Source organism: Poecilia reticulata, chromosome 5 (genome assembly GCF_904066995.2).
Source record: "Poecilia reticulata chromosome 5, P_reticulata-male-v2, whole genome shotgun sequence".
In the NCBI taxonomy this organism is placed as follows: domain Eukaryota; kingdom Metazoa; phylum Chordata; class Actinopteri; order Cyprinodontiformes; family Poeciliidae; genus Poecilia; species Poecilia reticulata.
Genome location: NC_088834.1, coordinates 30336225 through 30363307, shown reverse-complemented (window position 1 = coordinate 30363307; position 27083 = coordinate 30336225). Strand labels below are relative to the sequence as shown.

The 27083-nt window shown below is 39.9% G+C and overlaps 1 protein-coding gene across 2 annotated transcripts in view; it reads right to left on the bottom strand.

Annotated features, from left to right (window-relative positions):
* Window positions 1-7768, bottom strand: part of cntn4 (contactin 4) — a 250708-nt gene extending 242940 nt beyond the window's left edge. For both annotated transcript variants that reach the window (XM_081607459.1, XM_081607460.1), the window contains exons 1-2: window positions 7568-7768; window positions 2203-2301 (exon numbers count right to left, since the gene is read on the bottom strand). In XM_081607459.1, the coding sequence (XP_081463585.1) occupies window positions 2203-2301; window positions 7568-7661 (193 nt within the window). In that variant the 5' untranslated portion in view covers window positions 7662-7768. The remainder of the gene's footprint in view (window positions 1-2202; window positions 2302-7567) is intronic.
* Window positions 7769-27083: the final 19315 nt, after the last annotated feature.

Sequence of the window (27083 nt, the reverse complement as noted above, 5' to 3'; positions counted from 1 at the left end):
TGCTGTTATTATTATTATTATTATTATTATTATTATTATTATTATTATTATTATTATTATTTTTAAAGAGAGTTACACAATGTTTAATTACTAATAGGAAGTCATGCTTGTTTTGATTCAATCTGATTGGCTGGCAGGTTTTAGGTTTGTGCTACACTACCCCCGGTGGGTTTGGCATGTTTAAAACAACACTCAGGATTTGTGCAAGTCCATAAAGATGAAAACTTCTCCAACACTGATCCAGGGTGTTCAATACTTTTTCAAAAAAGTCTGTGTTATTCGAATTTATAAAGACCCAGCTACGTGTTACACCAAACAGTAAACTGTATTTTCTCAGTTATACATTTGTTGATGTGTTAACACCTTAGCAGAGAGCAAAAGATGGCTTAACTTTGACAGGTAACTGGTTTATGCAACAGAAAAGACTTTAGTCTGATATTTTTAGTGCATTAGATCATTTTGACAGTTATTTAACTTTTCTTTTCTTCAAAATCTTACGCATGGATTTGATGCAATTGCCTTTCAGTCGTAAGAGTGCGACGCTAACAGAACCAGGTGACTCCTAGAGACTTTCTCATCACCGTCTCTGAAATTGTGTCTGAAAGCCAGCTGTGAATGAGAGGATCCACTCTGAGGTTTCAAAACCTCTCTATAGTATGAATGCAACCCCCCCACACACACACACACAGACACAAACACACACCGTTCTCCTTGCTGCCACTGCACAGCACCAGAGCAGCATATGATATAGAGCAGAGCTGTCATCCTCGGCAGCTTGGGTCTCATTACCGAGGCTGTATTTATCCAGCCGTGCTCAGGAAGTCTGCGTTTATCAGGCCTTTTTATCGATGGCCATCAGGGTCATTATTAGGGATGGACAGCATTTCCTGTGTAATCATAATTAAGTCATGGTGCCGCAGCCATTCATCAGCAAGGTAATAGTTTGAGTGAATGTTGTAAACGCCCCTCAGGCCAGCTCTCTGAATGGTGTTCTATGAGAATCTGAAGATCACCAGAGCCTCTTTGTCTTTTTTATGAAGCTACATCAGTCCGCATCGGGTTAATTGAGTGGTGTGGACACACAACCATAATTTGTGAATCCCTATTCTATAAAAACATGTCCTTCTAGATACAGTGCCTGGAAAAAGTATTCACACCAATAAAACTTGTTTTAACGTTGCATTGCTAGATGCAACGTGTGGCCAGAGGTCTGAAAGTTGCTGTATTTTGTTACTTCTCAGACCCCTCTACCAACTTTTTTCTGTGTTAATAGCCGCATTTCCACTAAAATTACGAAAATAAATTTGATCAATCAAAACACGCTAGTTTAACATCACCGCAGTGTTAGCATAACGCTCAGGAGGAGTGCGACAAATGTTACAGTCAGACAGCAGGGAAAGTTGTCCCATCAGACCGTCAGTTCCCAAAACCACACTAAAAATAAACCTTGTAAAAGCATAAACAGGGTCAGTGGACAATGGGTAACTGGCTTACGGCATCGTAAAGTTAATCAAAAGTTTAGTTTGTTGTTGAAAAGTATTGCTCTTCTGTAACATCACAAACTACAACTTCCCCAAAATATCGTATATAAGCATAAGGAGTTTATCATTCCAACGCCTCAATAAAACACCAATGTTTTCTGATGGGTAACTATGACTATGAATGCCGTGGCTGAAATATGAATATATCTAATGTAAGGTTTTACATCCATCACTGCCACGATTTTTTATGACTCATTTCTTTTTTAATGGAAACACTGCAATAGCTAAATTGTGTATTTTCGACATTCGCACAATATAGAGGTGGTGAGTCAGACAGCAGCTTCAAGCCTCACTGTGGACTACAAAGAATGTAAATATAATGTTTTATGTTGCCCAATCTTTTATTTTTCCACCAAAACTGGTGCGCTAATAAATTCCTGCATTTGATTCAGTGATTAACTTCCCTCACTATGTGTGCCTCCGTTAACTGCCTTTCGGTTAAATTTGATATACAAAACAGATTTATGTAGAGTATGTTCCGGCTTAGTATTGAATTATTTAAGTTCATTTGTAGTTCTAAACATATATAGTATTTTTAGTCACCTTTTGTCTTACCAACGCTAATATTCCCTCCTTCTACTGCCTGGATTGCACATGACAAATTAAAAAATGAAAGGCAAACCCTCTGTTTGTATTCTCTCTTTTCACTCAAGAGTCTTACCTTCTGACACATGTCCATCCTCTCCTCTCCGTCTGTAGATTCTGTTCCTTGTTGGACTAACGTGGTTGGTCTGCTTGGTGTGAGTCGGATGTCTCTGCCCTGTTAGAGATCAGATTTAGGAATAAAGTTAATGCCGGATGATGGCAAACGTAATGATTTACACCAGTATTCTCTTAACCCCCACTCTTCTAAAAAACAATTTTGCAAAATTTGTAACAAGACATTTTTCATCACAGTTTGTCAGCAGAGATGAAAAGTGCATGACATTTTGAATTCACAGTAAACAGTTACAGTTACTTGCTTTTGACGAGTAGGGCCAGCTAAAAGGTTTCTTTATTTTGGTAATTTTATAAATGCACCACATTGCGCTAAAATGAGGAATACTGAGAATCTTAAGAAGATATAGTTGATATTGGTTTTTACAAGTAAGGATACACTTAATCTTTTACTACATCAGAATCAAATCATCAGCCACAGGACTTTGAAATGATTGTTTAAACAACTGTTTAATTCAAAGAAAGAACCACACCAGCTGAGCTGGTCACGTCTCATATCGATTACTCTAGCTTTTTATTATTAAAATGGCATTTTACTCGGAATTTTACAACTTTCTTCCATGAATATTGTGTCTGAGTATATGCTCCTGTTCTTGTAATATTATGACTTTTTTTTTTTTTGAAAGAAAAATCTCTTGATTTGGCCCTAAAAATCCCCCATACCTGCTTTACTAACCTTTGCCACCATTTATCTTTTCACTGTCACAAACTTCTCCATCATTCCTGAACGGTGGTAAATATTTGAAAACATCCATGCTTGAATCCTCAGCTTTTTGTAAGCGACTTCTTCTAGTGGCTTGAACACGCAGTCTGTTGACTAATTTGAATATTGCTGCCACCTAGTGACCGAAGGCTTGTTCCAGTCAAGAATGAAAAAGACGTTACAAAGTCCTCTTTGGCCCCCTCATCCCCCACACCTCACCAAGCCCCACTATTTGAGAAGTACTGATTTACACTAAAATGACACACTTCTGCATTTTCTCCTTTCTTTTTTTTCTTTTTTTTTTTTTTTTTACAAAATCATGTCTATATCTGATTTGTTAAATAAATGCACTGATCAGAAAAAGGGGTAGCAGTCAGTAGTCAAGTATAGAATGTCTACATCCAGGATTACCTGTATTTTACTCACATCTTTTCTGCTCCTTTATAAAGCAAATAATCTCCACAGCATGATTAACTGTTCTTTTATAACTTACAGCTGAAAAGTACATCACTGCTGCTTCTTTCTGAATCTGACCGTAGAAAATGTCTTTCTGCTTTCATCTGGATTTGCCCTTCATTCAGCTCCATTCATTTTCTCATCGACTCTTCCTAGTAGTTCCCTGAAGAAATTTACTTTCACAGCATGACACTGCCATCACCATGTTTAAAAGTTTGTAGTCGGAAAATATGAAAAGCTTAATACTTTTGCAGAGCTTTGTACGTTTAAAATCATGTGGCGTGTGCTCACCCTCAGGGTCCAGATCAGCGTTAGAGGAATCCTAGCAGGTATAAGCAGTAAAGCTCTTGGGTTGACTTTTACATTAGCGAGGGCTCAGCAATTTAAAACCAAATTCAGCACTACTGCCAAAGCTGATTTCCTTTGCTGCTGCAATTGACTTTGACTGCTTTATAAAAAGAGACATTGCATGTAATCTGCAGGAAGGTGACACACAAGTAGGATAAACAAGTAACTGTTTAGGATGAAAGAATAATAATAAACCGCCATTGTAAATATTCAGGAAAAGCCTTTTACGCATTAAAAAATGCAACAACTAAAGGTTCTCTCTTGAATGTTGGTGGGAGACGATGAAGGGAAAGAACAGTTAAATCTCTATTCATCCCTCAATAGGGGAGAATAACCTTGTTTTATGGGCTGTGCCACAAAGCAGAAAATTAGTTCCTGAAAAAATCATTAGGAACTTGCTTGTTTTATAGGATGACATGCTCTCCTGTGACCAATACTGAGCTTTTTCCCTCCTTTGCATCAAAGCTTTTCCTTGGCAGACACTTAAACACAGGAGAGAGCTCCGAGTGGAAAACTACTTAAAGATCCACAGCAAATTAGTTTGTCACTGGCCTGTGGAAATATTCACAGTAAACAGAGAAATTTGCTTACTTGGAAATTGCACATGAGATTGACTTTTTATTTTTGAATGAATTTGGAGCATAAATGACACCTGCTGCTTCAAAGACACCTAAAGTGAGCAGTAAACAGTTTGCAGTGTTACAGGAAACTTGATGATTTAGGCAGAATAATCCTGCTGAAACATAAACAGTGAAACAATTTGAAGAGAAGTCATTACCCATTCAGGAGCCTGTCTGCTTGTGTGGCGTTCTGAGTTTAAATCAACGTTTGCTTTCTATTTTCATTTCAACCGGTTTTATTTATATACTCCTAATTTACATCAAAAATGTCACTTCAACCCACTTTACTTTACATGAGCTTTTCCCATACAGCTTCCTAAGATTGTTACACCATCAAGCATTGTTAAGTAGATTGTCTGCTTTTATTGATGTTTCTCACTAATGGATTCAGACATGTTCAAAATAACTCAATTCATTTCACCGTCTGCACCAACCAGATGTTGATGGAATCCTGTCAGGACCGCTCCAATCTAAAATTGGGGATATTCAACATGTTGGATCGTCTTGGTCTGATATCGCAGCATGTGTGGAGTTCCCCAAGGTTAAACAAGAACACAGCCTGTTGAATGTGACAGAAACCTTCTTTATTTTAATGTGATGAGGCGACAGAAACACGGAGGGGAATCCAGAGCACTCAGTAGACAAAACAACTGCACCAGAAAGTCTGGAGGACATTGAAGACCTCTGCATATCGGTTTTGTCTGTTAAATAGTCCACAAAGTATCGCCATTGCTTCTTCCCAGTCGATCATGTTTGCTTAGTCTGAACTCATGTTTGGTCTGGAGAGGCCCTGTTAGATTTCCCATCTAACATGTGAATGTTGGTAAGTGAAGCCTGCTATATTTAGAGGTCTCTTAATTTTGGAAAATTGTCCAACAATTAAAAGAATTTGCTGTGTGAACCAGGCATAAGTAGCAGTATGGCACGCTTTAGTGTTCAGCTTACAGAGCACTCAGTTGTGAATGTTGCGGATTGAGAAAGTAGAGATAAAAATTTATCCTAATTCTGTAAAAATCTAATCTGTCAAAATTTTTATACTACACTTTTAAATCTGGTAACAGTTCCATGTGGGGCCTTGTGGTATGTTTCCACTTAACATGGTCAGCATCTTCTGGCAAGCTTTTGAACTCCATGCTGTTTTTTTCCACTGTCATCTATGAACCCAAAAGTTCAAGAAAATCAAGAAGGAACAATTTAGTTCAAGATATGAAAAGAAGTCACATTCTAAAGCACATATTATTCAACAGTTTGTATTGGAAAAAGAATGCTAAATGTTGCTGTTACTGAACACAATACAAAAAGAAATTGTTTTACATAAAACTTGCTACATGAACTACATAAAACTCAGTTTGGTGAATAAAATTGCTTGTGTTATTCCACATAATCTTTCATTAGCTTTTAACGAACACTGGTGGGGATAAGCAATCAGAACATTGATAATTACGATAGCATTTAGCAAATATAACTAATTTTGATTTTAACTGACCTGAAACAAGAGAAGTTTGGTTTCCAGCTGATAATCTCCAGTAAGACTTGAAAATAGTTCTCCAGGTATTCTATTAATCCAATTTGACTGAGGTTAAAGTTCTGCATGTCATTGCATCTGATCTGATTCAAATAATAAACTTGGCGCTCCCATCAGGTGTTTTCCCCTGGGCTTTAAAAACAGAAGTTATCAAACTACTGAAAAAAAAGGAACAATCTGGACAAATCAGTACTGCAGAACTACAGGATGATCTCCAACCTCCCAGTCATCAACAAAATTATTGAAAAAGCTGTTTCAGCCATTAGGTAGCTTTCTAACATTAAGCAATCGCTTTGATGTCTTTCCAGTATGGTTTTGGATTTGACAAAGCCTTCTCCGGCTGAACAAAAACAAAACAGAATGTAATATCTTTGCATAATAATGGAACGATCTAGAGTCAATGCACAGCTTCAGTTATTACAGCTAGTAACGAGAGATCAGGATGAAACCTGGGGGGAGTAGTAGTAGTCAGATTCACATAAAGTTACAAAGTCGGCCTTCTATCACTTGAACATTTCCAGGATTAGAGGACTAATTTCTCAGCAAGATCTAGAGAAACTCATTCATGCGTTTAATCTTTTACTGCAATGGCGTTTTCTCAGGTCTGCCTAAAATCAATCAGATCATCCAGCTGGTGTTCTGACTGAAACCAGAAAGACGGAGCACATCACAGTCTTTACATTTAGAGAATAGACTTTAAAATCCTGAACGGCTTAGCACCACAATACAGTAAAGATCTGCTGGTGCTGCATCAACCTTCCAGACCCCTCAGGTCTTCTGGTTCTGCTCTACATCCACAGAACCAGAACCAAACGAGGTGAAGCAGCATTCAGCTTCTATGCACCACAAATCTGGAACAAACTTCCAGAAAACTGCTAAACAGCCGAAACAGTTACCGTAATTTGAATCTAAACTAAAAACGTATAGTTGCTTTTGAAGCATAATAAATAAAACATTGACCAACATATTTGATGTGTATGATTTTGATAACTCATCAAAATGTTTTTTCAATAGTTCACTTTGTTTTCTTTATAACTTTGTAATTTTGTGTTTTTATTATGTGAATCACCTCAAAACGCATTTCTGATCTGCTCAACAAATGAACTTGATTAATTGATTGATTGATTGATTTAATGATTAACTATTTAGATAACTAATTCAGTCTGCTGATGTGTAAAGCTGGTAGAGACGTGTGGAAATGTTCCTTAGCTTTGCTTTGCTACTGCTTTATTTCGAGCCATATATTTAAAAAAATGAATATTAAACATGTTTTTTTTTAAACATGCACACATATACAGTAATATACATACAGTAAGACACTAAGTTATCAAATTCATGATTTTGCATAATAATAATGCATTTAGCTGACTTTGCTAATAGCATACTAACTTTGATTGATTGAATCAAATGCACCACATTTTCAGAAAAGTGATTTTTTTCAACATTACAATAAAGTGCTTTTTTATTGGTCTGTTACACAACATCCCAACAAAATATAATAAAGATTATAATATTAGCATGATATGTTAACAATAAATGTGTGTAATTTTATCCCAGGCAGTTTTCCAGATAAACATTGGCCTGATATGAGTTTTGATGCTTTGAAACCAAGAGATAAACACAATATAAAGCAACATGTTCCAGACAGATTCCTCACCAAATGTTGGAGGATCATGTCCTGAATGAGAGCAAGAAGAAGTTGCTGCAGAAGAACAGCGTTTGTCACCCACAAGCGGCGCGCTGATCCTCATTTCCCTGCTCACTGTAGCACATCACACCTCATCAAGCCCTTCCTAACAGGTGGAGCTCTGTGAGCCGCTCCCCGGTGTCAGCCCGCCCCGCCGAGCTGCTGGAGGACATGCTAACAAGGGCAGGTGGAGGGTATTCGCCTATCGCCAAGGAGACGCGTGACAATGTGAAGTCTAGTTAGAATCAGGATCAAGACCAGCTCAGTCACGTAGCGCAAGGCTTACCCTTCTCAGATGTGATATTGATTACATGACAAGTGCTGTTTCGCCAAAACTGACTGTACATACGCAAGGCTGTGTCATTCTCCTCAGCGTAATGCATTCAGACAGTAATTGTCCAATCATTTCAAAACACCTCAGTGACCGTGCCTGCAGATGAGCACGTAATTCCATCATGACAGCGTTGCCAGTCTATTATCTCTGAACTGTAAACACGAGGGTCGGGTCTGTACTGTGCTGCTGTGGGCTGGCAACGGAGAGAGAAATCAATTCACACTGAAAAAGTTTGAATGTGGACAATTAGAAGAATTTCACTGTTTGGAGCCAAAGCTGGATAAAAGGGATCAATAAAAGGATTTTTATTGATCTTGTATCTGATACTGATACAGTATAAAGAGGTTTAGTATCGGCCAACACCAATACGATACAGAGAAACACAACTGAATTCACTCAAAACGGTTATTTTCTTAAACTATTTAAATGTACTAAATTATATATTTAATTGATAACTCTGTACCAGCACACTTAGATACTAACAGCTTCACAAGCTTGGTCAAACATGAAATACAATACAACTTCAATTTGTTTAATCAGTGTAGTTAGGAGCATAAAGCATAAAGAATGACGTCACTCAGGGCACAAAGCATAGAATTAGACTGAATAGATCTGCCCTTATGGATTGGGCACATTGTCACCGATACCCAATCTAGAATTTTTTCATTATGAGGACCGATATTTGAAGGATATCCCTTTAATGTGGACTTCCCTTTTTCTACCGTTGGTTAAACTCCTGATTTACCAGCCAGTCATTCTGTTTTAATACAGGCCTATAATATTTACCATCTTCATGCTCAAATACACGAGATTCTGTCTAAATGTTCTGTGATTGGTTGTGTTTGTTCTCTGAGTATACCATTATGCTCTCATCATCCCTGGTCCTTCTGAAATGGGCTTCAACCCCATGCTGTGCCGAGCTGTCTTCTAAATTGCAGCCTTCCCAACCAGCAGCATGTTAACATGATGTTGGACTCAACAGAACACAGGACAGTTGCAGCTCCACGTTTTATTCTGCTAGGGTTCTTGGCTGGTTGTTTTTTTTTTTTTCACTGCAGAACAGATTTGCACGTTTTATGGATCCTGCCATGAACTGTGCTCTCTGAAGTGTTCCTGGCTCATTCAGAGGTTTCCAAGGATTTTCCACCAGGGAACACAGCCTGTCTTTAATGCACCGCTGCCCGAGGGCCCGGAAACCATTTAGTATTGGACTTTATTCTTGTCTGTGGCGTACAAAGATTTGTATGGATTGTTTGAAGTTTCACATGATGTGATATTCAGACAAGGAGAAAAAAATAATTTCTTAACTCCTCACTAATTTGGACCCACTTATCTGATATAAATTCACAATTTCAAAAAGACTGCTGGGACTGCTGTCTCATGTGCACATTTTCATCTTAAGGAGTATTTAGAACATTTCATATCAGGGCAAAAGAAAACTAAATAATACACAAAGAGGTGAATTCACAAAGCTGTGGTGTTAAGCTTGCTACTGAAATATTTAACTTCTACCTAAATATTTTGCTTGCTAACAAAATAATTTTTGTTTGGTTCTAATATTTAGTTGGTAAACTAAACATTTAATTTGCTAATATTTGGAGCCAAGTATTCAGCTTAACTTATCTAACTTGTTAACTGAAGATCTTCTTTTGGAGCTAAATATTTCATTGGTTAACTAAACATCTAGCTGGCTTTGAGGTAGCTAAATATGTAGTTGGTGAACTACATATTTAGCCTTCAAGTTTAGTTCAGTTATTCAAATTGGTTAAACATTTTCTCTTCAAGTAGACGCTACTGGATCAAGTCCAATCACGCCTGAATGAGACCGCACAAGTGATGTGAATTTAGTTTAACTCCAGCAGTGTGACAGGTTGTACTATAAACATGGAACTGAAAATGGTCTCAAATCAACAATATCATGTATCCCAATAAATACTGGGACAATCATTCATCCAGCAAAATTAGTTACTGTGCCAAGCCCAGATGTATGACTTTAGTTTTTCTGACTAAAGAGGCACCATAACTTCAGTTCTGTTAATCCTCAATAAATCAATTCCTTAAGAGGTGAGATATTGGAACTGCTGTTGTTGTTCAGCGTGCTACGAAAGGCCAGCCACCGGAGTGAAGGGAAAATATCAAAGACATCCTCCCAGAGCACGGGTTGATTGTATCCTAAAACTTGACTTTGCTCACACCTTTCATGGTTTCCTGTTTCCTCCGAGAGCTCAGCAGTGGAGATAAGAGCAAAAAAAAGCCTGTTTTGAACCTCAGCACAAAATAGCCCTAATGGTCTTAGATCATGTTGCCTCTCTGACACACCATTAAGTGCTAAATGTTGAGAATTGCATTACTTCAGCTCCTAAGATTAAGAGTGATAAGGAAAAGCTGTTATTTCTATCCGCTGTGCTCACCAGCACAGGGCAATAGCTTTCTGCTGATGAATAATTCACATAGCCAAATCATCCACCGCAAAAGATAAAGGCCCTCCAACCACTCCTCAAGTGTATTGATTTTTGTTCCCTTTGTATGTTAGCCTGAAGAGCGTCAAATGGATAATGGAAGCACAAACTGGAAAAAAAAAAACATTCATAAGCACTTTCAGTCACCCAGTGGTTTTTCATTGTCTGATACCTATCAAGGACAGAAAGTTGCAGTCCTCTGCTCTGAGCGGTGACCCTCTGGTCCAGACCTGGCCTGACTTCATAGAAATTGTCCTGACTTTCAATTAAAAATGCTATAAAAGCCAATAATGATGGCAAAATGAGCTGTACATGAAGGTCAGATCTCATTATATGCATCACTGTGGAATGCACAATGTATAAAGTATAAAGGACAGAAATCAGTAGGGCTGAGCTGGAGCTGCTTGTAATCATCTTATTGTAAAATGGACCAACATTAAGACTATTTTGCACCCAGCAGTGGCTACTTCCTTGTTGCAGTAGTCCAGGGGTGTCAAACTCCAGTCCTCGAGGGCCGGTGTCCTGCAACTTTTAGAAGTACCTCTGCTGCACCACACCTGAATAGAATAATTAAGTAATTAGCAAGGCTCTGGAGAACTGAGGAGGTAATTAAGCCATTTGATTCAGGTGTTTTGTACCTGTGGCACATCTAAAAACTGCAGGACAGCGGCCCTTCAGGACTGGAGTTTGACACCCCTGCAGTAGTCTGTAAGTATTTTGAAGCTACTGATATGATTAATGATTATCCGGCACTGGTAACTCAACAACTGGGATCAGTAACTGAGTGTCCAGTTCCGGTCAAATGAAGAGGCCACTCACTAGCGTCAGCTTTGGAGAGGCTAACGATTAGCTTGTCTAGGCTGCTCACCCACTGCATTGTCTTCTTCCTCTGCTCTCTTAGCATGGATAAGCTAGCAATAGCATTGGATCTGCTGGCATTAACCTTGGGTAAGCTGGCAACCAGCATGGCCATGCTGGTCACCCTCTGGTGGCTATTTGTCGTGTTTTATTTTGGCTATTAAAAGATCTTCCAGGTCCAGTGTTAAATGTTCTTAACAGAATTATGTTTATCAGTCTTTCAGAGGGCAAATTTGAATTATTTCATTATAGTTATAGTATTTTAAAATGATCTCACAACATTGTTTATTGCAGTAATTTTAGGGACAATTTATCATCCATTTATATGATATATATATATATATATATATATATATATATATATATATATATATGTAATAGAATGCATATTCTATAATATATATATTTCTTTTGTAATAAAAAGCATAAGCTTCAAATTTACACAAACTAGCATTGCTTCCCCCACCAATATAACAGCTTCTGCTGCAGGTCAAACACATCTGATACACAGAGCAGTGCAAAGTGTAAAATGATGCACGTCTTTGCAAAATGTTTCTTTGGTGCCTTATAATATTTAAGCGTACAACATAATCTCATCCCATAAAAACCAGATCCAAGGCTAATTGCCAACTTCCTGAGACACAGATTAAATAGACTTGCCCTCGGGAAACATTCGGCCTCTCAGGGTTTGGCATGCACCTGTTCAACCACTTGACATTTTAAAGCTTCAAACTTATATTGCTTGTGTAACAGTGGATCTTACCCCCCCTCAGGCACCTTCAACTCTGGATGTTTTTGTTACTTCCCTGCAGGCTCAGGCAGACAATCCCTCCAGGAGGAAAGTGTTAATGAGAAATTTTATTCCATATCTCAGAGGGTCTAATGGGAACCGGTTTGCATGGAAAAAGTTTTACTTTCACTACTCTGGCCTTTTAACTCCATGTAGACTTTATGCGAGTCTATAATGGGAGAAGATGACTAGACAGCATAATAAGGACGGAGGGGACTTTTTAGGAGGAATAAAATGTAATTCTAATGAAGCTACATGGACAAATAATGTAGATGTAAATGTTCACTGTAAAGTTGTCTGATACATAAAAAAGGATGTTAAAAAATGGAGAACTAAATTAAATTCAATGTAGTTATCCCAGGACACCTTTCGACATTTATAAACAGGTGTAATTCAGTTCAGGAAAAGAACATGAAAACACGAAACAAACAAAAGCCTGAGGGATATTTTAGACGAAAAGATTCAGAAATCCTTGTTGCAACAAATAGATTGCCTAATGTGAAGCTGAAATAGACTCTCAAAGAACTTCAGTGGATTAGAGTTTCAGCTTTTTGAAGGGGATCGAATTTCTTTCAAAAGAAACTATTCAAAAGACTGACATACTGTATTTTATATTTAGTATTCATTTTAAGAAGCCAGGATGATGTGATTAATTTTATTCTGGAAATAAAATTTAAATCTCTATCCCAATCTTTCAATCTTAAATATCCCACCAATATGCTAAATTGTTCTGAAAGGTTGAATATTTATTACAGCTATTAGACTTTACTAATCATTTTGTTTTTGACTCAATTTACTTCAGATGAAGACAGCGTCAACAATACACATGACGCTATGCAAAACTTGCTAAACGTTTAAATTTCTAACTAAATAATTAGCTCTGGGCTAAATGTTTAAATATCATCTGATCTGCTGTACTCTTCCCCTTTTGCCTGTTTTCTGTCTCACTTTGAGAAGCAGTGAAGGATGAGCTTGTGCGTGAATCTGTGTGAAACGCAGCAATACTAGAAACAAAAACCAAGCAACACCTCATAACTGCAACTAGATTAAACTTTGTTTAAGAAAAAGATGATTAACACAACCTGTTCTCCTGGTGCTGTTATTCAGTGCTAAATAAGGGTTTAGTCAGGAAAAGTGCATCCTGGGACAGTTTGTAAGTTTCCAAAGCACACAGATTAGAGTATGTTGAAAGCTGCAATATTAAATGTGACAGAAGCGGTCTAATTTCACTAGTTTTATGATATACATAGAGCTGTGAAAGGTTTTGGCTACACAGAATTTTTTATGATTTGACTTTTCTGTCACATTTATGTTAAAGTACAATTTTATATCTAAATTATGTAATTAAATACAAAATTCACATCTCAAAACAATTTTAAAAGGGAATTCATAGCAACTTGGTTCTCTGTAAATAATAATAAAAAGCAATTTCCAGCTGATCTCCATAACTGGTTGTTCCACTTATTGAGCAACAAGTGGCAGATTTTGTGATAACTGCGATGAGCTCTTTACATGGTGGAGGACTTTGGCTCACTGCTTTTTATACAATTGTTTTGACTCAGCTCCTCCTTGGGCTGCCACCTTATCGTGGTGGAGGGGTTTGAGTGTCCCAATGATCCTAGGAGCTGTGCTGCCTGGGGCTTTATGCCCCTGGTAGGGTCACCCAAGGCAGACAGGTCCTAGGTGAAGAACCAGACAAAGTGCAACCCGAAGACCCCTTATGATGGAGATGAACTTTGGATCTAGCGTTCCCTCGCCCGGACGCGGGTCACCGGGGCCCCACTCTGGATCTAGGCCAGGAGGTGGGGCATGATGGCGAGCGCCTGGTGGCCGGGCTTTTACCCATGGAGCCCGGCCGGGCTCAGCCCGAAGAGGAGACGTGGGTCCCCCTTCCAATGGGCTCACCACCTGTCGGAGGGGCCAAAGGGGTCAGGTGCATTGTGCTACGGGCGGCAGCCGAGGGAGGGGACCCTGGCAGTCTGATCCTTGGCTGCAGAAGCTGGCTCTTGGGACGTGGAACGTCACCTCTCTGGTGGGGAAGGAACCGGAGCTAGTGTGCGAGGCTGAGAGGTTCTGGCTAGAAATAGTCAGCCTCACCTCGACGCATGGCTCTGGTTCTGGAACCAGTCTCCTTGAGAGGGGCTGGACGTACTTCCACTCTGGAGTTGCCCACGGTGAGAGGCGCCGGGCAGGAGTGGGCATACTTGTTGCCCCCCATCTTGGTGCCTGTACGTTGGGGTTTACCCCGGTGACCGAGAGGGTAGCCTCCCTCCGCATACAGGTGGGGGGGGGGGGGTTCTAACTGTTGTCTGTGCTTACGTGCCGAACAGCAGTTCAGATTACCCACCCTTCTTGGAGTCCCTTAGAGGGGGTAGTGGAGAGTGCCCCTTGTTCTACTGGAGGACTTCAACGCTCACGTGGGCAATGACGGTGAGACCTGGAGGGGCGTGGTTGGAAGGAACGGCCCCCCCGATCTGAACTCGAGTGGTGTTCTGTTGTTGGACTTCTGAGCTCGTCATGGATTGTCCATCACGAACACCATGTTCAAGCATAAGGGTGTCCATATGTGCACTTGGCACCAGGACACCCTAGTGTCCTGGTGCCAAGGACACTAGGGTGGACAAAATCGATCATCGCAGTTTGATGATCGATTTTGTCATCGTTTCATCTGATCTGCGGCCGTATGTCTTGGACACTCGGGTGAAGAGAGGTGCGGAGCTGTCCACTGACCACTACCTGGTGGTGAGTTGGCTCCGGTGGTGGGGAAGGAAGCCGACCAGACCTGGCAGGCCCAAACGTGTAGTGAGGGTCTGCTGGGAACGTCTGGCGGAGTCCCCTGTGAGACGGAGCTTTAACTCCCATCTCTGGCAGAACTTCGAACACGTTCCGGGGGTTTTGGGGGACATTGAGTCTGAGTGGACCATGTTCCGTACCTCCATTGCCGAGGCGGCTTATCGGAGCTGCGGCCGCAAGGTTGTTGGTACAGGTACCAACAACCTTGCGACAGGTCGCGGCAGCAACCCTTGAACCCGTTGGTGGACACCTTCGAAGAGGGATGCTGTCAAGCTGAAGGAGTCCTATCGGGCCTTTTTGGCTTGTGGGACTCGAGACGCAGTTGATGGTTACCGGCGGGTGAAGCGTTATGCGGCTCAGGTGGTCGCTGAAGCAAAAACTCTGGCGTGGGAGGAGTTTGGAGAGGCCATGGAGAAAGACTTCTGTACGGCTTCGAGGCGATTCTGGTTCACCATCAGGCATCTCAGGAGGGGGAAGCAGTGCAGCACCAACACTGTTTATAGTGGGGATGGTGTGCTGCTGACCTCAACTCGGGACGTTGTAGGCCAGTGGGCAGAATACTACGGAGACCACTTCAATCCCACCAACATGCCTTCTGTTGAGGAAGCTGAGCCTGGGGACTCTGAGTTGGGCTCTCCAATCTCTGGGGACGAGGTCACTGAGGTGGTCAAAAAGCTTCTCGGTGGCAGGGCCCCGAGGGTGGATGAGATCTGCCCGGAGTTCCTTAAGGCTCTGGATATTGTAGGGTTTTGTTGGCTCACGCGACTCTGCAATATCGCATGGACATCGGGGGCAGTTCCCCTGGATTGGCAGACTGGGGTGTTAGTCCCCTTGTTTAAAAAGGGGGACCGGAGGGTGTGCTCCAATTACAGAGGGGTCACACTCTTAAGCCTCCCTGGTAAGGTCTATTCAGGGGTCCTGGAGCGGAGGGTCCATCGGACAGTCGAACCTCAGATTCAGGTAGAGCAGTGTGGTTTTCATCCTGGTCGTGGAACACTGGACCAGCTCTACACCCTCAGCAGGGTCCTGGAGGGTTCTGGGAGTTCACCCAACCAGTCTATATGTGTTTTGTGGACTTGGAGAAGGCATTCGACCATGTCCCCAAGGGGGCTTTGTGGGGGGTTCTCTGGGAGCATGGGGTACTAGGCCCTTTGATACGGGCTGTCAGGTCCGTGTATGACCGGTGTCAGAGTCCGGTCCACATTGCCGGCAGTAAGTCGGGCTCGTTTCCGGTGAGAGTTGGACTCCGCCAAGGCTGCCCTTTGTCACCGATTCTGTTCATTACTTTCATGGACGGAATTTCTAGGTGCAGCCGAGGTGTTGAGGGGATTCGTTTTGGTGGCCTTAGGATCACATCTCTGCTTTTTGCGGTGATGTGGTCCTACTGGCTTCATCAGATCGTGATCTGCATTTCTCGCTGGAGCGGTTCACGGCAGAGTGTGAAGCGGCCGGGATGAGGTTCAGTGCCTCCAAATTCGAGGCCATGGTCTTGAGCCGGAAAAGGGTAGAGTGCCTTCTCTGGGTCAGGGGGGTCGTCCTGCCTCAAGTGGAGGAGTTTAAGTATCTGGGGATCTTGTTCACGAATGAGGGAAGAAGGGAGCGGGAGGTCGACAGGCAGATTGGGGCAGCGTCTGCCGTGAAGCGGGCGCTGTACCGGTCCGTCGTGGTGAAGAGAGAGCTGAGCCAAAAAGCGAAGCTCTCGATTTACCGGTCGATCTACGTTCCCACCCTCATCTATGGTGATGAGCTTTGGGTCATGAGCGAAAGAACGAGATCACGGATACAAGCGGCCGAAATGGGTTTCCTCCGCAGGGTGGCTGGGCTCTCCCTTAGAGATAGGGTGAGAAGCTCGGTCATCCTGGAGGGACTCGGAGTAGAGCCGCTGCTCCTCCATGTCGAGACAAGCCAGTTGAGGTGGCTCGGGCATCTGGTAAGGATGCCTCCTGGATGCCTCCCTGGTGAGGTGCTTCGGGCACGTCCCGCCAGGAGGAGGCCTCGGGGAAGACCCAGAACACGCTGGAGGGACTATGTCTCTCGGCTGGCCTGGCAACGCCTTGGGGTTCCCCCGGAGGAGCTGGAAGAAGTGGCTGGGGAGAGGGAAGTCTGGGCCTCCCTTCTGAAGCTGCTGCCCCCGTGACCCGACCCCGAATAAGCGGCAGAAAATGGATGCATGGATGGTTTTGACTCAGCCACATTGGAGGGTGTCTAGGCATGAATGGCCTGTTTATCATTTTAGTCAGATTTGAGTGTGCACTTTAATTAGGTCACTCCAAAACCTTCAATGAGTTTTGTTTTGTTTGTTTTGCTTTGTATACATCAATCAGAGGTGGAACCAAAGTGACCTTGAACTTTAGGTTAAAAGCTGCTGGTCTGGAGGCCTGCTTCTCCTTCTGAACCAGATCATCACTCTGCCACCATGTCTGGGTGCTGCTCCTTTTCTGAAATATCATTACACTAGCTATTGGTTTTATAGTTTGTGTAACGGTATGTACAACTTAAATTATGTCCACTTCTGTCCTGTTAGTCCATACATTTTTTTTAAACTCTTGGGGGTCATCAATACGTTTATATTGTTTTGTTTGTCTTAGTTGGTAGACGTAAATTTGTCCTTCATCTTGTGAGTGGCTTTAGTCTCCTTTCTTCTGGATCCCATTTTGCCTATTTTCTGGTTTTCTGGCTGTGTGGGAATTGATTTATTTTGCAAAACACCAACATAAATACTTTTTTCACATCACACGAGTCACATGATCAACAACCAGCTGTTGCCACTGGCACAAACCATGAAGAAGACAGGAATTATTTGTAGGATGATAACGCAGCATGTTTTTAAATGACTTTTTAATGACATGTTTTTTAATGATTTATGTGAACAAACGCATCAACATGTGATTTTAGTGAAATTCATATTTAATGGAGAGACCGCAATTGCAAACGTGGCCAAAAAAAACCCCTCATCTGAGCACCAAACCTCAGGCAAAAACTAATTTTTCTCTAAATTCACGCATTTCCATTAAGCAAATTTATTTTTGAAATGTCAAATTGCTCATTTATATGGTTAATGGAAATAAAGCTAATGTCAGATCGCTAGCTTTGTGGTCCTGCAGAAGATGATCAAGTTAAATCACGGTCCATGTAGCAAACATCAGTGGATTTCCCCCTGAAGCAGTTTAAAGCACATCATGTCTTTAAGCAGGAGCCAAAGTCTATGAGGAGCTAATGGAATTGACTTGTTCACTTGCCACATCGAAATCAATCTGGTCTCTGCTGAACTGCATAATATGGGAATGTTTGAAATGTCACACATAGACAAAGTCTTTATATACTGACCGTATGTGAAGACTGCCTTCGATTAGGTGTAGTTTTAGCAACACATTTGTTGAAGTGAATGTTCTCTTACTGTAGTGTTATATTGGACAGAGACGCATAATTACACACCGATGCCACTGAATGTCTTGGTAAAATGAGGCTACAGTTAGAAGGCAGAAGCAGCTCAGGAGTAAAATCCCTTTTCACATTCACCATCAGATTGTTCTCAGCCTTTATTCATCAGGAAAACTCAACACTGTGGCTGTGTCTGCCGAGAGTTCAGCAAAGATTCAAATTGTCCTGTCTGCGATCACAGGGAGGAAACGTCTTCTGAGCTGCAGAAAGTAAAGAAATGTTAGGCTGCCCCAAACTACTCAATAATATAGAAATTCTGGCTCAATAACTTCTAAATCAAAAATGTATGCCTCTCTGGGCAAGAGGCTGTACCACAGGACATTACTCTTCTACAGTCAAAGTATTTTTCCAGGAAAGGTCGTAAAGTCAAAGTCCAGCACAAACTGAAATCTGTATTTTCACAGTGTGTGCAGATATCTGCAGATATATGTGACTTTGCCTTTCATGTTCCAGTTAACCTTTGAATGGTGGAACTTTATTTTAATGCTAACTGCAATGATCTGTGCAGCCATGGTGGTTTATAATCAGTCTGACAGGCATTTATAGAGCCATATTTTCTCTAAATGTTCAGCACTAAATCCTCAGAGGGTTTTTTAGCTTTCTCCAAAAGCTCCCACTGGCCTTTACTATGACTTTTATGGTCAAATTTAATGTGTAAAACTCCAAAGGCAAATTTCATTGAAAAGAAACACCCATGCACAAAACAGCAACATGCCTCACGTTATTCTAAAAGGCTGATGCTTAATTATAGATGGATTTTTGTCCCTTTTTGGTAGGTTCTGTGTCATTTTGCTGAAAGAATATGTTTATAACCTTCCAAATGTAATACATGTGATTCATTCCAGATATAATGATATTCAGTGGCCAATTAACTTGGTACAGCTTGCTAGAATAGGGTTGGACCTCCATTTTGCTCTCAGACCTCCCTTACTGATTTGCGGCATCGGTTTGTTACGTCGTTGGAAACACTTCTACTTTGATCATTAGAGACATGATGGTGAAATGTCTGTAGCCTGTGGAGGCTAATCGAGTACAGAAAGCTCACCGTCATATGAAAATGTTATACTAAGGGAACCAATGTGTGGCAAAAAATATATGTACATCCCACCGACACCATTACCCCATCCCCAGCATCTGATACAATATGAGACTAACTGAATCTAACTTACCGTATTTTCCGCACTATAAGGAGCACCTTCAATGAATGGCCTATTTTAAAACTTTTTTCATATATAAGGCAAACCGCATTATAAGGCGCATAGAATAGACCCTTCCATTTGGGTTGCCAATTTGTTCCGTACTCTATTATTACATTTGTAAAAAAAAAGTGGTCCCCGAGTACTTTATAGAGTAGGCTGCCCCAGTCGTTGTTTCAGTCACAGTGTTGGTGATGCGATATTGTGCCCAACTGCTTTCTGGGTAACACAGACCAACCGACACACTGCCGCCGCAGTCTCTGTCTCTCTTCCCCCACCCCTCCGCCCCCCTGGCTTTAAATGCATTATCAAACTTTATTAACAAACCAGCGTTCTGGCAACTATCCCAGCATGCACCGCGCTCTTCTTCTTCTACGGGGGAAAATGAAGTTGGCGTCTGCTTACCGTAGTTGCTAGACCTGTTGTGGCTCAATATTGGTTCAATAAATAAGGCGCACCGGATTAAAGGCGCACTGTCGGTTTTTGAGGAAATTGAAGGTTTTTAGGTGCGCCTTATAGTGCGGAAAATACGGTAATTCTGTCAATACTCTCTAAATGTCACAGCTGAAATCAAAACTCAAACCAGGCAACATTTTTCCAATGTGTTGCAACCGATCCCTAAAAGGTCATTGCAGGGTAAACTGTAAGCTTAAGTTTAAACAGTAAGACAAAGACAACACAGAATTTACTTTTTTTCTTCTTTTTTTGCCAGAGCAGAGTAATGTTTTCTTTATTTGTTGTTTTATATTTCTATCTTGTAAATTCAAATAAAACTTTTTGATGTAACTAATGTCATCCAAGTGTCTTCAAAGAGAGGCTGAGTTTGGTGATGCTGTGGGCCGGAGGGCTCTCTGGTAGGGGTCAGTTAGCGGATCAGATTGAAATGTTTTCATATGAGCAAAAATTTTACTTGCAGGTCAATTTTTCAGTCAAATGTTCACCTGGTCAGTTAAATAACTGACCAGGTGAATAACTGACCAGGTGAACTGACCAGGTGAACATTTGACTGAAAAATAATTGACCTGCATTTTTCTCTCTTATGGTTAAATAACACAAATTAAACTATTAAGTTCTGACTGTATAAGGCAGCCATAAGGATGGACAAGTGAAAAGCAGCAAGGATTTCAACCTGAAACTTACTTATAAAAAAGCCTTTGGATTGACACTGTAAACATGATCACATTTTAGCTTTCATATATGATTACTTTAATGGCAAAAATAAGATTATTGAAGGTCAATATCCCAAGGTGAAATGCTGCTGCAGCAGCTTAGTGTATTCCTGTACACTCATTATCAAAGCTGAGTTTTCTGCTTACTTTGCATTTTATCAGTTCTTTCTATAGGGTATATTGCTGGATAAACAGACCTTAATGTATTTTCTTTCCCTGAAGACATATGTTTTTTTTTTTTTAAATATATATATATCAGAAAAGCATAAGCAGAAACAGAAAAATGTCCCCCCAGAGGATCTAACCGCCCCAGGAGCGCTCCGAGCATTCAAGGGAAATTTGCTTTTTGAAAGGTTATTTTGATAAAAGCTGTGCTTTATTAGACAGTTCAGGTGACAGCGTAGAGGGTGGGGGAGGAAGAAGAGAGGTGACAAGCCTCCAAAGTTACAAACGCTGACTGAGAGAGCATGTCTTCAGTTGGCAGCTGTGGCTTTCTCCAAAACATTTTCCACCAGATAATCACCTTCTTCCAGACAGCTGAACACACGCTGTGGTTCAGGACACAATTAACAACTCAGAGGCAAATCCTGCAGAGAGCACTTTCAAATACTTAACAATCACCTTGTGCTAAAACAACAAATCTTCACCACAGCAAAAACACACTTTAACAGGTCACTAATTGTCTCTGTGGAAAAAAGAAACACATTATTGATTGTTAGATTTGAGTCCTAAAAGCAAAACAGAAAAATACTGTTAGCTGAAGGTTTTTATATTTATCTGTTACAGTAAAGTGTAATGGCAATTCTGCAATCTGCTTAGAGGGAACATTAATAACAGATCGCTTCCTATATGTACCTACTATAAGAAGTTATGTCGCATTCAGTAATTATGTTAACATTAACGCATTAACACATACAATTAATCTGAACATTTTAATGTGTTATTGCATAACGCAGTTTAATCAAACTGTCTATTGTGACCTAAAAGCCTCTCTCCTGGTCAGCCGGCTCACAGCGCCGCGTTTTCAGCCCGACAGGCTGGGAGCAACGAACGACGGCAAAAGGTGAAACGGCAGACAGCAACAAAAGTTGAATGTTTTTCAACTTTCCGTTGTGTTGCTAACCCACATGTTCACATCTGTGTGCATGAGCTCCAAGTTTCACATGCATGATGCAGACAGTCAGAACACGCTGGCGACTGTCGCCTCATCGCACAAGTTTCACGGGAAAGAACGGAGAGGAACGTTTCTAAATTATCGTTTAAAACAAAATGACTTCATTCAAACCTTCCTACATATAAAACCTGGAAAACTGAGAATCTTGAAACATGCTTGGTTTCAGTAAGTCACCCTTAGTTGCTGTTGAGTTCTGGCTGACAGTGCAGAAAAAAACTAAGCAAATAATTGCTTGGATTTTGATTGGATGGAGTGCAGCAGAAGGCGGGGCTTTGCCAAGGCACCATTCCTGCAAAAACCATATTCCATATTTATATTTCAAGCTCACAAAGTTAGGTATAGTTATTAATCACAATTAATTATAGTGCTAGAGTGTGATTAGTCCAGTTAAGTATTCTAATTGTTTGACAATCAGATGATATGTCGACATTTTTGCATTTTTGTGATACTTTTCATTCTCCTTTAAAGTTTATTTAAGCTCAACACCTGTACACTGTTAGTATGTGAAACCAAAATCTAATTCCTTATTTGTTCACATTAACGTATATCAATCAAATTGATTCTGAAAACCAAACAGCCACCTCAGGATCATAACAGCTGAACATTGTTTGGAATAAAATTACGACAGGTTTCTGTGCACCTTTCTGACCAATCACAACATTTCTAATAAGGTTCATTTTGTAAAATTCATAGCCATCTGTCTCCGACAGAGATGGCTCACATGGCTTTCAGGATTTTACAACAGTAATCTTAAAGTGTTTTCACATTGGTAAAATACGGTCCGGACCAAAAGCTGTTTTTTTTTTTTTTGTTTGTTTATTTGCTTTCACATTGTGCTACTTTGCAAGGAATCATCTTCAATTTTCAAAAGGAAGTGGTGTTGAGTTTCATTTAATATCTATTTAGCAAAGTTGTTACCGTTTCAAAACATCCAGTTGGCACCAAATGATCAAATATACCAAAAAATAAAATAAAATACAGACACTGGTCATTATTTTCATGCTACATTTATCATGCAATTAAACACAATTACAGGGCTGTAATTTCAACTATTTAGAAGTCAGGATCTAATGCCTGTATTTTAGATGATGATATAAAAAGTACACACAGAAGGCAGCTGTGACAATATTTACATGCATTTATATCACTTACAGATATACCAAATTAAATTTAAATTACAGTCCAGAGTCAGACTCTCTGCACTTATTCAGTAAAAGGTCACTGCAGAGGAATGGTTTGTGTAGGATTTGTTGACGTTACTCTGCAAAGTGAGGATTACTATTGTCATCCAATGGTTTTCATGCATGTGTGGCATTGCAGGGCGGCTTTGGGAAGAATCTGCTGCTCCAATTCTAGCTTCTCCTAAAACATGCCCAACTGTTTTATGACAAGGCACCAAAACCCAAGCTGCCTACTGATCCGTCACTGTGTAAAACTGTGTATAAAAATGAACTTTGCGTCAAAGTTTGCTTAAATGTATGCACACTTTTCCCTGGCGAGAAAATGTGCGGCAGCCATGCAAACTTTTTCTGTGAACAATATCAAACTATAGAAAGCATCAAAACTCACCTAAATACACTGAAATCTGACTACATTCAGTTATTTAGACCAAGAAGCATCCATCCCAATGTTTTTTCATGATTTTAATATTTAAACAAACGATGAAACTGAACCGCATTTATCCTCAGACAATAACCTAACACGCACACAAAATAGAGAAAATAAAAATAAAAGGATGTGAAAACCTCACTCCAATATAAATAGCACTTTTCATCAGTTTTTGTCTCATAAAGATGTAACGTTGGTCTGTGCGGCGGAGCGCATGAAATATGGGGTCAACGGTGTGGTGTGTAATTGTGGATCACTTTGGCTCTGATGGAGAACATCAACAATAGAAGGATTCAGAGGGAGTGTTTGTTCAGAGATCTTATTTCCCATCAATAAATGGGAAATGTTGATCATGGTTTATTAGTGTTTAGATTGCCCAGAGTGATCATCCTAGAGATCTGAGGAAAACTTAAAGAAGGAGCTGTGCTGTGCAGTACCTGTACCAGTTCAGCTGCAGCCATCCTTGAGTCAAGAAATGCCACTTTATGAATGTGCCTCTAATTCAGAAAAAATAGTTTTAAAGAAGCAAAAATAGAAAAAGAAAGAAAGAAAATGGCACACCGGTTTGAAATCTGTTCTAAACAGAATATTTCCAAACAAACAACACTGCCACAGAAATAGAAATGAAAAGAAAGGTGCAAATGTGAGAAGAAAAGATGTTTGTCATTGGCAGACAAGTCGGTTTCCTAAAGCACAAAGGATGCACTGATGAGGCCTCAGCGGTTTGATGTCTAAAAACAAACCAGAACCTTTATTAAACATGAACTCTCAATGCTGTCATGTGTGGAAATAACTAAACACTTTTCTGAAGAGGAGACGGCTTAAAATAGCTCCTCAGATAAGTGAATAATGTGTCAAGAGCATTTGAAGTTTTTTTTGTTACAGTCACAGTTTTTTTTTATTTCCAATACATTACTGGCTTAAAGTCCTGTTGGTGATGTAAATAGAACATATTTCTTTGAAGATAAACCACAAGTACTTTCTTTTAGCTTTTATGTAGGAATATTCTAATTTTTCTTCCCCAGATTTTAACTGAATTACTTAGCTATAGAGTTTTAAGTAACAAAGTACATTAAAGTCAAAATCAGTGCCACTCAAGTTTATTTTTGTAACACATTTCAGCCACATGGAAGCCCAAAGTGCTTTACAAGATAAAAGCTCTATACAGTTACCAATTATGAAACGGCAACAAACATATTTTGTCAAACGCCATCACAAAAATCATCTAGAACAAATGCTATCATTTGGTTGTGTTTGTTCAAATAAATTGGTTAGTGTTCCAGATGAGATGTCATGAATCAGGTCATGTTTTTAGTCTTCATATAAAAGACTACAGTATCCGATCCGTGTTTCCATTACAAATGTTCACAAAACTTTGTCAATATTTCGACAATGTCAAACATAACTTTGTAATTGTGGTGTTTCCATTCAATAAGAAATTAATTAAAACCACATGTGATAAGTAATTAAAAAGGTCATTAAAAACATTCCATCCTCCCACCACTTCCTGTCGTCTTCATCTTTTAAACCAGTAGCAACATCCAGTTTTGATCATATGACTTGTGTGATGTGTAAAAAAAAATGTCCACTGCAGTTTTGATGAATAAAACAATTTTGATATGCCTGAAAAAAAAAAGAAAACATCTCATCCTAGAGTTAAAAGTTTTTATCAAAAAATGAGGGTTTAATTTGTTTTGGGAATCTCCAATTGCGCAGTTATATGGTCGATGAAAAAGCAGCTAGTGTTTCAGCATTTTTGCATTTATGTGGAAGTTTGTTCCAGATTTGAGATGCATAGAAGCTGAATGCTGCCTCTCCATGCTTGGTTCTAGTTCTGAGGATGCAGAGCAGACCAGAACCAGAACCAGAACCTGAGGGGTCAGGAAGGTTGATACAACAGCAGATCCTTGAGGTATTCTCGTGTCAAGTCGTTCAGTGATTTACAAAACAGTATTTTAAAATTCACGTTCTTGGTTTCTATCTTTCTGGTTTGAAGCATGTGGTCCAAATTTTTATTTCTGCATGGAGTTTGCATGTTGAAACTGGATAGAAAGATAGTTCCACCCAGTTTCATTTGACTGGAAAAAGCAAGAAAACACTGAGAATATATTGCAAACATTTCAATCCTCTTACAGTCAATGGTGTGGCAAATGGCTGTTGTCAGTCCAAAATAGCCCTATTATACATTCCTTCCTCCATCTACATTTACTAAGCCTGAGGGCAGAAACTGCTTTGTTCTTTTGTTGTTCAGTCAGCTGTAAAATTCTGCCCACGAGATTTCATTATGTGGCCCTTCAAGAGGTCCTGACCACACGAGAGCCAAAATCCTCCATGCCAAAATTAGCACAAAGTCAAGTATATTTAGTAGTGCGAGACAGTGTGGCGTAAACGAAGAAATTATTCCATGTGTTAAAATTTCCCTCTCTGGACAAGAAACATTACATTAATTCACTAATGTCATAAACTCGTACCTGCTTCATTGTGTCAAGATTGAAGGAGAATTTTAACAACTGCTTTGAAAGTGGCTACATGGTAGATCAGCTGAGGAAGGAAAGCACAGGTTTTATACAAAACCCACACATGGACACAGAGCACAAATTCTAACTCAGAAGGGAAAACTGGAGTTTTGGAAAAGTCTACGGTGAAGAAATACTACACAATACAGCGGTGGACAAATATATACACTGGCAACAACAAAAATAGTTCTCTTTTTTCCATTTAGAAAATGAAAAAAAAAACATTTCTTATTCAGCCACAAACCTCTGTTTATGTTATTGGGTTTTTATGTGGTAGGCCAACACAGCGGGGCATAACTAGAATTTTGCAGTGAAATGGAAATAAGTGTTTATTAGATTATTTTTGTAACAAACAAACAAACAAAAAAAAAGAATAAAACATCTCTTCATTAAGCAATGGTGGAGAAAGTACGCAAAAAATTTACTTAAGTAAAAGTACAAATAGACAAAAATGTTACACAAATAAAAGTAAAAGTACCACATTAACATTTTACTTAAGTAAAATTAATAAAGTACTGGCTTTTAAAAATACTTAAGTATTAAAAGTAAAAGTACTTGCTGATTAATATCTAATTGCTAATATCATTAAGTGAACCCATCGTATTTAATTTTAATCAGTAATGTGCCATTTTAATGAACAATGCCACAGATAAAGCATGTTTTTATTGTGTTTACTGTGTAACATAGTTTAGACTTGAATATCTGATTCTATGCATCATAATTTCAGGGATAGAAACATCTTGTCTCCTGTCCTAACATAGCATGAACTTCACTTTTTTTGCCACTAGTGGCATTTATTTTGAAAGAAATCCAACTGGCAGGGGAGGACATGGAACTAAAGAGCCACGTAGCAGAGTTGTAGTCTAGACCACCGATCCAAGACCAGACCAAGACCAACACCCTGCGCTCCATGACACAATAAAATTAAGTTTACCCATCAAAATTGCTTCTCAAATTTATCTGAAAGATCCACATCCCCATAAAAACACCTAGTTATTAAATACTCAGAGCTGAAATAAATGTAATCAGTATTGATAGGTGTTTTTCTCGAACCTTCATTAAAAGAACCACAGACAACGTATATGGGAGTTTTAGCTCAGCTCAACAAAGATGAATGACGAAAGCCCACAGAGAGAAATGGATGTGAA